Source organism: Rhinoraja longicauda, chromosome 16, assembly GCF_053455715.1.
Source record: "Rhinoraja longicauda isolate Sanriku21f chromosome 16, sRhiLon1.1, whole genome shotgun sequence".
NCBI lineage: Eukaryota > Metazoa > Chordata > Chondrichthyes > Rajiformes > Arhynchobatidae > Rhinoraja > Rhinoraja longicauda.
The window spans coordinates 36,436,489-36,452,700 of NC_135968.1; the positions used below are offsets into that span (position 1 = coordinate 36,436,489).

At 38.8% G+C, this 16,212-nt stretch overlaps 1 protein-coding gene across 1 annotated transcript in view; it reads left to right on the forward strand.

The window, feature by feature from the left end:
• Positions 1 to 15,359, forward strand: part of mki67 (marker of proliferation Ki-67) — a 38,806-nt gene extending 23,447 nt beyond the window's left edge. Inside the window, exons 11-16 of the mRNA XM_078412868.1 lie at positions 2,236 to 2,410; positions 4,796 to 4,951; positions 6,242 to 7,047; positions 7,770 to 7,911; positions 9,283 to 12,387; positions 14,948 to 15,359. Coding sequence (XP_078268994.1) covers positions 2,236 to 2,410; positions 4,796 to 4,951; positions 6,242 to 7,047; positions 7,770 to 7,911; positions 9,283 to 12,387; positions 14,948 to 15,072 — 4,509 coding nt within the window. The 3' untranslated portion in view covers positions 15,073 to 15,359. The remainder of the gene's footprint in view (positions 1 to 2,235; positions 2,411 to 4,795; positions 4,952 to 6,241; positions 7,048 to 7,769; positions 7,912 to 9,282; positions 12,388 to 14,947) is intronic.
• The last annotated feature ends 853 nt before the right edge of the window (positions 15,360 to 16,212 follow it).

Genomic DNA, 16,212 nt, shown 5'->3' on the forward strand with positions numbered 1-16,212 from the left:
GGCTAACTGCATATATGTTGTAAAATTGTGTAAATGGCTAGTCTTGGTATAGTTTAATGACTGAATATGTTTAGCTTTGTTAATAATAAAATAGAAGTCATTAGACAAGTCATTCGCTCCTCTATGTCAGGCACAAAAAACATGTCTCCTGTACTCCCAGATGAGGATAATATAACAACTATGACATAATTTAACTCCATCGACTACAAGACTCTCGATGAAATCGTGTCTCATCTTAAACATCCACCTGTGCCCTCGATGTTCTACCCACAAGCTTTTTTAAAAACATTTTCAGCCTCTTGGCGAGTGAATTAATACAAATAATCAACAATTCCCTTCTATCAGGAAACTTCCCAGAAACTCTAAAAACTGCAGTTATTAAGCCTCTATTAAAAAAGAATAGCCTAGACCCATTGTTACTCAACAATTACAGACTCGTATCAAACTTACCCTTTATAGGTAAAATAATTGAAAAAGCTGTCTACCGACATCTTAGCAACAATTTGACCGTTGACCTCTTTGACAACTTTCAATCAGGCTTTCACCCCTTACATAGCATTGTAACGGCCCTGATCAAGGTCTTAAATTACATCCATTTAAATACCGATTCCTGAAAAAATTCAGTTTTAGTACTTCTTGATCTTAGTGCTGCCTTTGACACTATAGACCACAACATTTTAATAGACAGACTAGAAAATTGGGTTGGATGTTCAGGCACTGTCTTCAACTGGTTTAGATCCTACCTGCAGGACAGAAACTATTATGTCTCCAATGGCAACTTTATATCTGATCAAGTTAAAATGACATGTGGAGTTCCCCAAGGATCAATCCTTGGCCCTCTTATTCAATCTCTACATGCTTCCATTAGGACACATCTTAAAAAACAACAAAATTGCCTACCATAACTATGCGGATGACACTCAAATTTACATAGCCCTCTCTCCAAATGACTATGATCCCGTTGATAGTCTCCATCAATGCATTGAACAGATAAACAGCTGGATGAAACACACTTTTCTCCAGCTAAACAAAGATAAAACCGAGATAATTGTCTTCGGTGCACATGACAAAAGATCGATAGTCAGTGCCCACCTTGATTCTCTCTCCAGACTAAAAACTAGTCAGAAATCTTGGTGTAATTATAGACTCTGATCTAAACTTCAACAGCCACATAAACTCGATAACTAAATCAGCCTACTATCACCTAAAAAACATTGCAAGAGTTAGAGGTTTCATGTTTAAACAAGACCTTGAAAAGCTCATCCACGCATTTATTTCGAATAGGCTTGATTATTGTAATGGTCTTCTGACAAGCCTATCTACAGGGGCTGTTCGCAAGCTGCAGCCCATCCAAAACGCCGCTGCTGGAGTCTTAACGAAAGCTAAAAAATTTGAGCACATTACACCAATTCTCAGATCTCTACACTGGCTACCAGTCTGTCAGAGAATCAAATTCAAAGTACTCCTAATTATCTACAAATCACTTAATGGCCTTGGAGCAAAATACATATCAGACCTTCTCTCACCTTGCATTCCAGCTGGCCCCTTAGGTCAGCTGGGACCAGTCTATTAAACACTCCGAGTAAAAACAAAACACGGTGAAGCAGCTTTTAGTCACTGCTTCGTGCATCTGGAATAAACTCCCCGAAGAACTCAAACAGGCCCAAACTCTAAATATATTCAAAACTAGGCTTAAAACCTTCATGTTCTGCAGTGTCTATGACTAGCACTTTGATTCTTGCTACTCTATATATCTTTCTTTTGATCCATTCTTATTACTTTTTATCAAATTTTATTACTCTATTCGCTCGTGTGTCAGACGACGTTGGGTTCTGTCGTCGTTCAACATGTTGACAGAATCGGTTGCCCGAGGCGACAGAGTGTATCATGTCGTCTTTTCCGGGGGATCGCCACGAGGAGGCTTCTGCCATGATCCCCCATTACTCTATTAATCTTACTTACAACTATTATTTATTTATCTTATTACTCTTATTTGTATTTTCCTACCTTTTCTCCTTGTTCTGAATTTTGTATGCTCTGTAAAGCACTTTGAATTGCCATTGATGTATGAAATGTGCTATATAAATAAACTTGCCTTGCCTTATTAATATCCTAAGTTACAATAAAATTGTGATTTTATTTTACTTAAATAAAATTAAATTAAAAAACAAAGTTAAATAAAGTTCTATCGTATCATAGAATTGTAGGGCATAACAATTTAAATTGTTTCAACAGACGCCTGCTCGTTTAGTGAAAGAACATTTTAGTACTGGTCATGCTGCTTCACCAGCAACGATAGTCATTGGCAAGTCACAAGCTACTAATACTAAACCAACTGGACAGGCTCCACGGCTAGCAAGAACTGTTTCACTGAGGCGGAAAGATAAGGAAATGGATGAAAGCTTTACAGGTAAACTTCACATGCCTGGCGTACCTCTCCAGTTTTGCATTTTTTCATTTTAAGTCTTTGTTTCAAAGTTCTTTCAGATCAAGTTACCTTTGAAGTAAAAGTAGGCCCATTTTCAACATTGGATCCCATGTCAGCAACTTTCGTGGGGGGACTTGCGTAGCCAATTGAGTATTGCTTGCTCATTTGAGTTACCAAGTAAATACGAGAGCTATTTAGGATGAAACACCAGCTCGGTTGTCATGCCATCCAGCACCCTAAATATTCATTCCCCTCATTAGCACCAGAATGTGAATCATCTTCAAAGTAGTCTGTAGTTACTTGCTAAGCTTTATTCAACACCACTTCCTAAACCTGTAGTCTCTCCCATGTGAAAGGACAAGGGTAGTGGGTAAATGGAAATACCACCAATTACCGTCAATTTTTCTCTCCAAGTAGCATGCTGACTGGGAAATATATTCCTGCTCCATCATTGTCTCTGGGCCTAAATGCTTAAACTTTACATAGGATCACTGTGGGAGTACAGCATTTCAAGAAAGTGGCTCTCCATCACCATTTTGATCAAATAGTGAGAATTCTAAAATGCTGGCCTTTCCAGAATGTGTTAATGAGTTGAAAACAATTCTGCAGATTGTTTTACATATTAATGGTAATAAAAATTGGTTTAAATCGGAACAATTCTGAGCAGATGGACTGAGAAACTTTTGGTTTGGGAAACTGAATTGATGCAACTATAAATGCAAATTAGGAATTGTGGTAGGGTAGACTTCATTATTCTCTCCACATCACCATCTATATCTCTCTTTTCCCTTATTCCTAACCAGTCTGAAGAAGGGTCTCGACTGAAACTTCACCCATTCCTTCTGTCCAGAGATGCTGACTATCCCGCTGAGTAACTCCAGCTTTTTGTGTCGATCTTCTCTAAATACAATTATTTTGTTTGAGGATAAAAGTAGCCAAGACGATGTTCAACATGAATAATGAACTGGCTTCAAAATAGTTGAAACACCAAAAGAGATTAACACTATAATATGGTAGTGTGAGATTTGGAGTGATAATTGCTGTTTCTATGAAAGTATAAAGTTTGTGTGAGGCAACAATGGAGGCAAATCTATTTATGATGATCTAAAAAGGGAAGAAGTTTTAGAACTGTATATTTTAGTGACAATATAAGTTTTGGGTTCCAAACGGCATGTGTGTAACAGTCTACAAAGTTGTGAATTGTGTAGATGAATTAAAGAAATACATCGATTTATTCACAAAATGCTGGAGTAACTCAGCAGATCAGGCAGCATCTCGGGAGAGAAGGAATGGGTGTCGTTTTGGGTCGAGACCCTTCTTCAGACTGAACTACATCATTCTTTGCAGGCAATGATCAGGAATCTTAATTGCCTGCACTTGCTAAAGTCTCAATGGTTTGTGAAAACCATTGTGAATCTGTAGAATTCTCTGCCTCAGAAGGCAGTGGAGGCCAATTCTCTGAATGCATTCAAGAGAGAGCTAGTTAGAGCTCTTAAGGATAGCGGAGTCAGGGGGTATGGGGGGAAGGCAGGAACGGGGTACTGATTGAGAATGATCAGCCATGATCACATTGAATGGCGGTGCTGGCTCGAAGGGCCGAATGGCCTCCTCCTGCGCCTATTGTCTAAAATGAGCTATCAATACATTAGACTACTGTTGGGACTATACAAATTTAAAATAGTAACATTTTTAAACAAATTATTTCCAGTTGTTAATAAAAATACACTTTGAAAGAAGAATTCAAATTGCAGTGAAACTCCAATAAGCAGTCACCATCAGCTCTTTGGTTATTTAAATGCTATTAGACGTTCTTAGTACTATCCCAGCACAACTTTCCTTTTTGCATATTACATGGTTTTATACATTTTCCAGTGAACCTAATCAGTTAAGAGGAGAGTGGGAAACCAAACCCAGTGAGTTTCAGCTTATCATTGTTCACATCCTTAACTCAGGCACATGCCTTGTGTACATTCCCAATTATACATGGCCAACATCAGCAGTATGGAGATATGGATGACAAGTACGCAGTGTACTAATAGGTGAGCCAGATACTGATCAATTGAATACCAAATTATTGAGTGCTTTTTCAGAATGAAGAATAAAGACTTTTCCTTGTCAAGAACAGTAGTATATGAATGCATTTCTAAGTACCATTTAAGACAGGCAGCATGGCATTCAACTTGTACTTGGAAAGGTTCCACAAGCAGTAGCGTAATAATGGCCAGTGTTTTTGGTAATGCTGCCCTTCTCAAAGAAAGTATATTGGTCTGTATTTGTTAGTGATCCTTTTTTAAAGTCATAACTGAGTTTGAAATGTTTCATTTATGTAACTGTTACATTAATAGATATGTGGTTAATACTCAACAGGTGTGGCTGAACTGTTCAGTACTCCCGTAACTATAAATGAGAGAGCAAATCCATTATTACAGACCTCGAACATTGTCGATGCTCAAACTGCTTCAGCCGTTCCATTATTCCAGAAAACACTTGAAAACTCTGCTACCAAAACACCCAAGGAAGCTGGTTAGTCTAAAAATTGCCATCATATTAAGAGGTCTCTATCCGCATTGCTGTGCCATTTTTTGCTCTAACATATGTCTACTTGCGTTACCATGGCCCTTTCTTTTGGCACGACTGTTTGATCGAATTGCTTCCTCACTTCTATTTCTTGCCATCTTTATCTTCACCCACTAAGCTATTAATTCTGTCAATGTTAAATTTGGGTGTGACTGATGTTATGCGGCATTATCGTAGAGAATCGATAGGTGGTCACCCAGGTCTAAAGCTGGGACTGAATGAAACGGATAGTGAGGTAGGGGTGTGAACGGGCAACCTGCAGCCGAATGTGTGAAGCGTAGAAGGAAAGTTGCAATGTTTGTAGCTATTGGAGGGGACACAATGTGGCTGTTTACGGGTTAAGAGTACATAATCTCGAGGGGAATAAAGTAAAATGTTATGAAACTGGTCTGATGATCTCTTCATAGTCAATGGAATCTAATGTTTATAGTTTCTACGACTGATCAGTCATTAGGCATGAAATATGAGGAATCAAGGGAAAATTGTGATTTTTAATTGGCCTTTCCTGTAACTGTTTTAGTCATATATTTCTGCAGTGTACCTGTGTCCATTGTTTGTTGGAGAGGGAGGAGTGTGGTTGTAGCCTCACATTTTTATAAACTTCAACTTGCAAAGGCCCCATCTGCAAGTCCCAGGGTGCTTTACAAATCTCAAGTAAAATCTGATGGTTAACCCTATGGGGATATTTGGGCAGATGAGGTGAGATTTAAGGAATGCTTTAAGGCTAATGAGAGGCAGAGAGGTTTAGGGAAGGAATAACAAAAAACTTTATCTGGGTTGTGAGGTATTAATCCATGAGACCAAATGTCGGGAGATTGTCGTGCATTAAATATTGTGCATTAAATGAATGAGATTGAATAATAATTCCCGAGTTTGAGATCTAGGCAGTTAAAACACAATTGCAATTGATGATGACGAAATGTGGGAATGTGACAAACAGAATTGGAGAAACATATTCATGTTTGGAGGGGTTGGAAGGTGTGATCTAAGGAGTAATAGGGCGGTGTAAGGAAAGCCCATTCTAAATTTTGATAACTAGGCAATGTTCAAAGATCTGAAGTATGTCAGTAGGCAAGTTGGAATAGGGGCAAGTGAATTTTGAACAGGGATTCAAATAGAGGATTGTTTGAGAACAATTGATGTTTTTCAAAATAATACCTATATATTGACATGCCCATAAACAGATACTATTGCATATTTTCTCCATGTTCCTAATTTTTCATATTATTATTTTAGGTGTTAAGAGTGATACCCCACTAACAGTCTCCGGTGCGAGAAATGTAGGACGCAAAGCAGTTTTGCGTCTGCTAAAATGCCGAGCTGATTTATCTTGTGGTTCAAACAGTCCTTGTGAAACCACATCCAAGGTAACTGAAATGTGTAGTGAAGCAGAAGGCAATGGAGACCCTCAAAGAACGATGAAGACACCTAGCGCAAAAGGGCAGGGCAGGGAAGACATTGCTGGTGTGAGCAGAATCGTGAAGACGCCTAGAATGAAAGGGCAGTCTGTGGAAGATATGGTTGATGTGAAAAGGATCATGAAGACACCTAGAGTGAAAGGGCAGCCTGTGGAAGACATGGTTGGTGTGAAAAGAATCATGAAGACACCTAGAGTGATAGTGCGACCTGTGGAAGACATGGTTGGTGTGAAAAGAATCATGAAGACACCCAGAGCTAAAGTGAATCCAATAGAAAATTTTGTTGGGCTACACAAGCTGTTTGCTGAATCTAAACAAAAACCAAAGAGTCCTGAGATCAATTATGTGGGAATTAAGAACATATTCTGTGCAGAAAAGGAAATGGAAAACTGCGACTATAGTGGTTTGAGTGAAATGTTTTCAACGCCAGTAAAAACTGAAAGAATTTCTGATTCCAAGCTGCCAATCTGTTTGAGAAGTACAAATAAACCTTCATTCACTGAGATGATATGTGATGATGGACAGACAACTGAAACATCAGAAGACAATTTCATCCCGATTGTAGAAACGCAAAATGAAGCATCTGGAAAAGAAACGTCTTCAAGCGGAACGCCAAGAACTCGGGTAAAATGAAGCATTAATATTTAAATGGCAGTACAACAATATCAAATATTTGAGTTTGACGTTTCTATTTATGTATGGTACATCTGATCTCTCAGGTTAACAAGCAAAACAAAGTTTTTCTGTGCTGTGGTGCACTTGACATTAATAAACCTAAATGGTGATCAGGATTGTTTTTGCGCACTACTGATGATGTGTAATCACTATCAATTAGTAGAGCAAATATTGTTTAGACTAATTCATCTCAATTGTTCACGAGCCACATTGACCTGCTTAGTGATTTGGTGCTGCAAAAACTTGTTGCTGCTTTGACATAGAGGAATAGTGGGAAGTGGCTCATTTCCAAACTGCTTCTGCAGTCTTGTAAATACAGCGTGTAATTGCATTTGATATTTGACTGTTGGGCATCAACATGAAACATTCAATGTAGTATAATGATGACAAAAATGGGACCAGTGTGTAGATTGCATTCCACTACCGAGATAATTTCTTGCTCTCTTCCTCTCCAGTCCTCAATATATATATTATTTAAAAATTAAGAATGGCCAGAACAGGCTGTTAAGATGCTCTGCTCTCATTCAAATATAGTGCGATATTTATTATCACTAGTGTTGTTTTGCCGTTTCATTAAAATTGCATGGAGAGTCCGAATTTATAAAATGGAACAAATTGTGTAATTTCTGTCATTATGTACGAAATATGTATGTACTTTTGTGTTGCTTTAGGTAACAAGGACAAGTGGCGTTCGAGCCAAAAGTATACCTTCACCTTATCAAAAAGAGTGTATACAAGAATCCCTTCAAGTTGAAACTTCACAAACATTTGCAGAGGATGGCCTTATTGATTTTCCACAGACGGAAATAACTGGTAGGTCATTAAATTGTAATGCTTCTGGTGTGTTTCTGGCAATTTTTTTAAAAGTTCACTAGAGAGGGCAAAATGATTCTCATGGCAGAGTCCATCTTTCTTTTCACTCAGCAGTTTTTCCAAAGCTCCCCATTGCAGGTTGTTTGACCAAAACATATTTTCCTGCTGTCCATTATATTATTACAATAGCTCATTGGTTCTGGGAACTCAGCATCTGAATGTCTACTTTATCCGTCTAGGGAACAAAAATTGTTGTGATCAAAGAACTAATCCGAATATGCGCTGATGGACAAAGACATTTAGATAATGTACCTGAAAATCAATTGAGACTTGTAGCCTAATTGTTCGAAAATATCTGAACAGGCCATTTGGAATAGTAACTGCCTCACATGTCAGAAACTGTTATTTATTTCTTATCTCATGGTATCACTTTACTGTATGTAGCCAAAATCTAGAAAATGCTTCTTTTTTAGTATTGATAGTAAACAGCAAGGAGAATTATGTGGTTACTTTAATCTGCTATGAAATGCATTGTTCTTTAAGGATATGAGAGCTAATTGCTGATCAAAATTTGAAATGGTTGGAGATGACAAAGCACCAAATTTCTCTCCTAGTGTTAAAGCAGGCTTCCTAATCCAACACATTAATTTTATACCCTTAGATATTTGCAAGAGCTGCTAGTTTAGACATCTTCTGTAAATGGAACAATTGGCTCAGTGTATTTTGATTCTGCACCAAATTAATTTCCCTGCAAACCTACTGGAAGTTGTAGATAGTAGACAAGGAAATGAAGTTGCTGGTTGACAAAAAATCACAACATTTTATGATAGTGTTCTAAATTCGCTTTTTATGTCAAATCTTTTTTTCAATTTCTATTACCAATCCCAGCTGTGGAGACATTGGTATAGTTGTCTTGTTGTAGGATACTGATTTTTGTTTTGATTCTTGATTTTAAACCATGTATGTAATTTATTGTGCTTTTGTATGTAATTTATTCTATGTAATGTCTTATCTTTTATCTGGACTCTGACTCTGTAATAAAATAAAGTAAGTATTACTGTAATAAAGAATGTGCTGGAAGAGTTGTACAGAGCAAGACCACACACAGCAATGACAAGATCATCTGCATACACAATATATTGTTCACTAGAGTATTACCAATCATGCACCCAGTATTACAGACTTTCAATTGCTTGGACAGATCATCAATATAGAGATTTTTAAAAACTAGGGACAAAATTCCTCCTTGTCTGATACCATTGCTAACCCCTGAGGAAGTAATGACCATGCTAAAAATTAGTTGGCTGTAAGATGTTTTGTATTATTAAAGTTGTTACATGATTGTAATTTTCCTATTATTTTTGTTTTTAGAATGTAAAGATGAACAGTCTTTGATAAACACCCAAGTTTCACCAGCAAATAAATCATTAAAAGAAAAGAAAAGAAAAGTCACAGGTGCCAAAGAATCAGTAATAAATACACCAGCCAAGAATGGATGTGCAGCTGAATGTACTGAGGAAGTAAGCGAAATGAACTTAACAAAGACGTCTTTAGAGAAGAAAATCCCAAATGTTGATATGAAAATATTATTTATGCCAAGCAAAACTACACCGGGCAAGGAACAATCTTCCTGCAACCAAACTGGGGAAGTAATTATGTTCAATTCACAGAAAGGGAGATCACCAAAAGGAAATGATGTCATTCCAAATATTCCCAGTGTTGAATTTGAAGTGCCTGAATCGACAACAATGAGCCCCATACTGAGCAAGAATGGATCTCCAGATAAAACATTCAAGGAAATGAACAATCTAGTTTCCCCTGTAACCAAATCATTGCGAGGGAGCAAGAATGCCAAAGAATTATTCACACTTGGTAAAATCACACCAACCCTGGAATGTCAAGATGGGAAAAATCATGAAATGAAAGAAAATGCTTCACTAGAAAGAAAATCATTAAAGGACAACGAAATGAAACATGAACAAGGTGTTGAAATAAGAAGTCCAACTACTTTGGCTACAAGTGAGGGACAGATTTTAATGGCTGAAATTGAAGAGGTAATGCCCTTGCCGACAAGAAAGAGATCCCAAAGGAAGAAAAAAACAATAAATTACAAAGCTACTGAAGTAGAAGATGCTACTTCTGTTGCAAAGGCCTCACAAAGTAAGAAGGGAGCACAGTGTGGACATGTTGATGAGCTAGTTAACTCTCCTGTGGAAAAGTCAGCACAAAAGAAAGACATTGAAAATGTTGAACCTGAAGTAATGAACAATAAACAATTGACAAAAACATCCATAGAAGATGGAGAAGTTAAAGATTTTACAGTTGAAGATGTAAATGCAACCATTGCAATAGGAAGACCTCGACGCAAAAAGAATATCAATACTGAAGAAATAGAGATACAGAAATCGCCTAAAATAACAAACATGAGGAAAAAGGCAGCTTGCTGTACACGAGTTGAAGTTGTAATGGAATCCAGTAGTTTGCAAATTAGTGCAACAAATCAGGAAAAGGGTAGCAAAGCAATATCTCTCCCTCGGGGATCTGTGACAGAGGAAGCAAAGTCTGAAAACGTGGAAGTGCCTAAAATGATAAACTTGGTTGGCTCCACATTTAGATCAACAAGACGAAAGAGAGTCTTTGAAGAATTGCTTTCAGAAGATTTTAAACAGGAAGCTGCTCCAGTAAAGCGATTGCGAAGAAAGGAAGTACTGGATGAAACTCTAACCAGGAATATTATTTCTAATCTGGCATCTTCCAAAGTACCTGACCATGCAGTAGAGACATCACAAGGGATGTCCAATGGAAGAGAGGTATCTAAACGATCATGTAGAGGAAAGAATATAGCTACTGATGTAAACAAATTCCATGAATCTGATGAACAGCCAAACGAGAGTTCAAAACTGAAAGAAACCAATGTTTTTCATGAACCACAGTTGATAAAAAAAGTGAAAAGCAATGGTGAAGAAATGAGAAGGGGTGAAAGGGAGACTAAACAGCTTAAAGCTGCTGTGAAAGAATCACCATTACCAATAAAAAGATTGCTGAGAAAGAAGGTTGGACCGAAAATAACTCAAAATGACGAAGAAAATGTAAAAGAATTACCTTGTACAAGACAGTTGAGAAGAAACGTAATGGAGCAGAAGTTAAAGGTAGCTGCAGGACCATGTGTTCCAGTAGAGATGCATTCTGGCAGACAACAAAAACATTTGTTGATTGAAAAGGAAAGTATACCTTCATCAAGGACAAGGGGAAGAGGTAAACAACCAAAGGAATTGCTGACTAAAATCGAGGAACAAACTGACCAGCAGCTAACTTTGAGCATAGCTGATGTACAGTTGGATACCACAAATAAAAATGAACCAGCCAATCAAAAGGTCAAAGCTAAAGGTCGTCAACGAGGAAAGAATTTAGCTAAAGAAGCTCTTGTTTGTCTGTCTGATATTGAAGGTGATTCTGTCAGAGAATGGAAAGTCCATTTGAATGTCTCTGATTGCAGCAAGGTGGTCAATAATTCAGATGAGATTGAAGCTGTCAGGCAGACTAGATTTTCGAGGAAAGGCAGAGTTAGTAAGACAGTTGCAGCAGTATCAGAAGTAACAACTGACGCCAAAAAGACAGATACAATATTATCTCCTGTAAATGAAGAAAACACTCGGCCGAAGAGAAACGCTAGGAAAGGAAACTCAAAAAAAGAGATCACAACAGAATTGGAAGTGAAAGGTTTTGTTCCAATTATTGAAGAGGAAATTGTAGAAAGATCGAATGTCTCCAATGGAAGTTCAAAAGAATTTCTTCAGGTTGAGGATGGCCAGATAACAGAATTGATTAATGGAAAACCGCCTGGGGTGACTATTGATAAACGTGGTAAAAGAAAAATTGTGAAGGAAGTTGCCCCAACAATTGTACAAAAAACTGCCAAGGAAGGGCTAGAAATCATTAAAATGTTTGATCCCGTTGAGATCCCCAGAAAGAGTGGTTGTGGAATGATTAATAAAAACACATCTGCTGAAATCAGTCAAGAATTAATAATAGGTGCAACTGAAAATAAGCAGATGGAGAGTTCAGTCAACAAAGTTGAAAAGGGAGCCAAGAAAGGGCACAACAATATCAAAGAAACTGCTGTGCTTTCAGCTGCTCTAGCAGGAAAAAATCAAGTAATAAATAAAAGAGGGCGAACTAATCTTCGGGGCCAAACAGATAATGATGAGAATGTACCACGTGGGAAAGGTAAAACGAAGGATGATGGTGGAGAACAAGAGACTGGTACCATATCAATGGAATCTCCGCAGATCGCTAGAAGAGCTACAAGAGCAAAAAAATCACAAGAAGTTACTGAAATGGATCAAAGATTGCTTCAACCACTGGCCAGTGGATTGCTTACACAAGTATCTGTGCATCCCTCAAAAAGAACCTTACGAAGCAAGCTCGCAGTTGCAGAAACTACCACTGATGCACCCGCTAAGAAAGCAAAAAAAGGTAAGGATATATTGCTTCTGCCTGCAGAATGTTTGTAATGTAATTGAAAATGAGAGTCGAGTATTGTATTGTCATATGTCCCAGATAGAACAATGATGGGAGTTACAGTTTTTAGGCTCCTATATCTTCCCAGTGGCAAGAGTGAAATGAGTGTGTGGCCAGGGTGATGTGGGACTCTGATACAAGCTGCCTTTTTGAGGCAACGATTCCTGTAAATCCCTTTAGTGAAGAGGTCAGAACTCGTGATAGACGGGGCAGTGTTCACAACTTTTTGCAGTCTTCTTCGCTCCTGGGTGTTCAAGTTGCTAAACCAGGCCATGATGCAACCAGTCAATATGCTCTCTACTGTACACCTGTAGAAATCAGTCCTCTGACATACCAAATCTCTGCAATCTTCTAAGAGTTTATGGGCTTTCTTTATAATTGCATCACTGTGCTGTGTCCAGGTAAGATCTTCTGAAATATGCACGCCCAGGAATTTGAAGCTTTTGACTCCACCATTGTTACCATCGATATAGACTGGTTTGGGGGTCCTCATCCATCCTCTCCCAAAATCCACGATCGGTTCCTTGGTCTTACTGACAATGAGAGCCAGGTTGTTGTGCTGGCAACGATTTGGTCAGTCTGTCAATCTCACTTCTATACTCTGACTCATCATCATGTGTAATTCGTCAAACTATGTTGGTGAATTTGAAGATGGAGTTCGCACTGTGCCACACTGTCGTGGGTACAGAGTGAGTAGAGCAGGGGGCTGAGCACACAGCCTTGAGGTGTTGATGGCTGTCAAGGAGGAGGTGTTACTGCCAATTCCAACAGACTGTGGTCTGTTGAACAGAAAGTCAAAGATCCAGTTGCAGAGGGATGCGCAGAGACCCAGTTCCATGAGCTTGATAACCAGCTTTTTTTAAATCAAAAATTGTACTCAATTATTTAAAAACAATATTTACAATACAATGAGACTAAACATAACCTGCCACCAGAATCATATTCAAACAAATATACCAAATGAAACTATTATACAATTATATTACAATCCCCATCCAGGATACATCCAATCCCCCACGGTGCCCAGCGGTCCCGGAAATCCTCCAGGGTGAACGTGGGCAGCGCGTGGTCCCTCTCCAACACCTCTTCCGCCTGGCGCCGTGAGTCGCGGATGGCCAGCTTGGCCAGGCCCAGGAGCAACCCAACCAGGACATCCTTGGCCCAACCTTCTCCCCCTATGCTCAGGGTGTCCAAAGATGAGGATGGTGGGTTGATAACCAGCTTGGAGGGGTTGATAGTATTGAACGCCGAGCTGTAGTCTAAACAACAGCCTATTTATTGTCCAAATGGTCCAGTGCACAGTGAGATTGCATCTCTGTTCACCTGTTGTGGCAGTATGTAAATTGTAATGGGTCAAGATTCTTGGTGAAGTAAGAGTTGATTTGTGCAATAACCAACCTTTCTACTGGTCGATAGTTATTGAGGCATGTCTCCTTGCTCTTCTTGGGCACTGGTATTGATACCGTCTTAAAGCAGGTGGGAACCACCGAACCCGGTAAAGAGGTTGAAGATGTCCGCAAAAGCTCCAGCCTGTTGGTCTGCATAAGTTTTAACACAACCAGGTATACCATCAGGTCCAGACGATTTCCAGGGATTCGCTCCCCGAAGGACCTTCTGACGCCGGCTTCTGTGACTGATTGTAATACAATCAGAGCCGATGGGGGCTCGGGAAGGCACATCGATGTTTTCCTTATCAAAGGGTGCCTGGTTCATCTGATGCTTCTGGTTGGGAAACACAGGGATGGTTTTTGTTGGAACACACTCCTCCACACATTTTCTTATGAAGTCTGACAGCTGTGGCGTATTCATTCAGGTCCGTTGCCAGTCCTTGAACATTGCCCAGTCTACTGACACCAAACAGTCGCAGAGTTGTTCCTCTGCCTCCCCTGACCAGCTTTGTACAATCCTCACCACTAGGGATGTGCTTTTCAGTTTCTGCCCATGTGATGGAAGAATTAGCACAGCTGAATGGTTGGATTTCCCGAAGTGAGGGCGAGGGTCCACCTGCCATGCATTGTCCTGCCTCCGTTTCCTGCTTTCTTCTTCCCCCATCCCCTACAATCAGTCTGAGTAAGCATCTCTATCCATGTCACCTATCCATGTAGTCCAGGGATGCTGCCTGACCCGCTGTTAGTCTAACATTTTGTGTCCTTTTGTTCATTTGCCAGTTCTTATTTCTACAATTATACCTTGGTTTTCTTTGTATGTATATTTAGGAGTTAATATTATTTCTAATGGTACGAATACTATTCCCCAGATGATTATTTATAATAAAATGTAGGAAAACAACTGCAGGTGCTGGTTTAAATCGAAGGTAGACACAAAATGCTGTAGTAACTCAGCGGGTCAGGCAGCATCTCAGGAGAGAAGTAATGTGTGACGTATCGGGTTGAGATCCTTATTATTAATTAACCCTGTCTTACTACAAAACACTATATTTAGATTTTTATGTAAAGCACTGGTATTTTAAAATTTGCGCTTTAAATAACATACTTTGTTTCCTTTACCTTCACAGAACTGGGGACTAAAAAGGAAACAAGCCAATGCAGCAAAACTGGTAGATCATCTGCAAGAAAGTTGCTTTCTATCCCACCCCAAATTGCTATGCAAACAGGGCGCATAACCAGATCACGAAAATAGAAAATCCCAAATGCAATCTTATTCTATACGTATGTACATTGCTGAAATTATATGAATTGATGAATTAATCGCTTTTTTAATTTTCTTGTCCTTTTAATGGGAGAAAAATTGGTGAACGATATCTTGCATATTTTCTTTAGGAAGGGTAGCCAGTTATTTGAGCGAAATAAGAATATATTCATGCTATGCTGGAGTTTTGAAAAGTATGATGTGTGATTTAGAAATTAGTAGGGAGGAGTTAAATCTAAAGCTAATATCATTTGATGAGCAGTATGTTGATTGCGAAGATGCAAGCTCCAATTGCAGAAACCTTTATTTTTGCTTTGAAATATTTGCATTAATTATTGGAATTGTATTAAAAAAATGTATTTTATACTTTCACATTTTGCAAAAAAAAATAATATTGGCAATAAATTCTGTACATTAAGAATTCAGTGTCTTGCATTGTTACATTTCACCTACATCATGAGAAAAAACATCCCAGTAAATTTAAATACAGGCCGAACACGATATTTTTTTCCGGCAACTGATGGTCTGCCCACCCCTTAAATCCAGACAAAATCACGAGAGCTCAGTTGAAATTCACTGTACAGCCACAGATGGCATTGCAAGCAGCGAGCATATTTTACTGCCTTGGTTATGCATGGCCTTTTTCAACCTTATCAAAACCTTTGACTTGGTCAGTTGAAAGAGATTGGATAATTCTCCTCAAAACTGTCTGACACTGAAATTCATCTCCATGTTAAACTTGTTCCACAACAGCACTGACAGAACCATACTCAGTGAAAACCAACGGCAACATCACTTATCCAAGATTTTTCTCTGGCTTGCTGCAATGTTTCATCTCGCCTCAAACAAGTTTCCTAGGAATTAAACTAATTATCTTCAGAATTATTGGGAAGCTGTTCAACCGATGGCATCTACCTCCAGATTTTCATGATTTGAAGGTAGATATGAAGGCACTTGAAAAAGGGCAAGCACACCAGCCCAGGCTGACATCCCCGATATTCAGATCCTAGTTAAACTCAACCAATTCCAAACCCCAACCTCAGTAACTGAACTGCATTGTGAAAAATTATACTTGTGAGCATGCATTAACGCAAGTGTGCCAGCACTTGTCAAAACCTTCACTGGAGTATA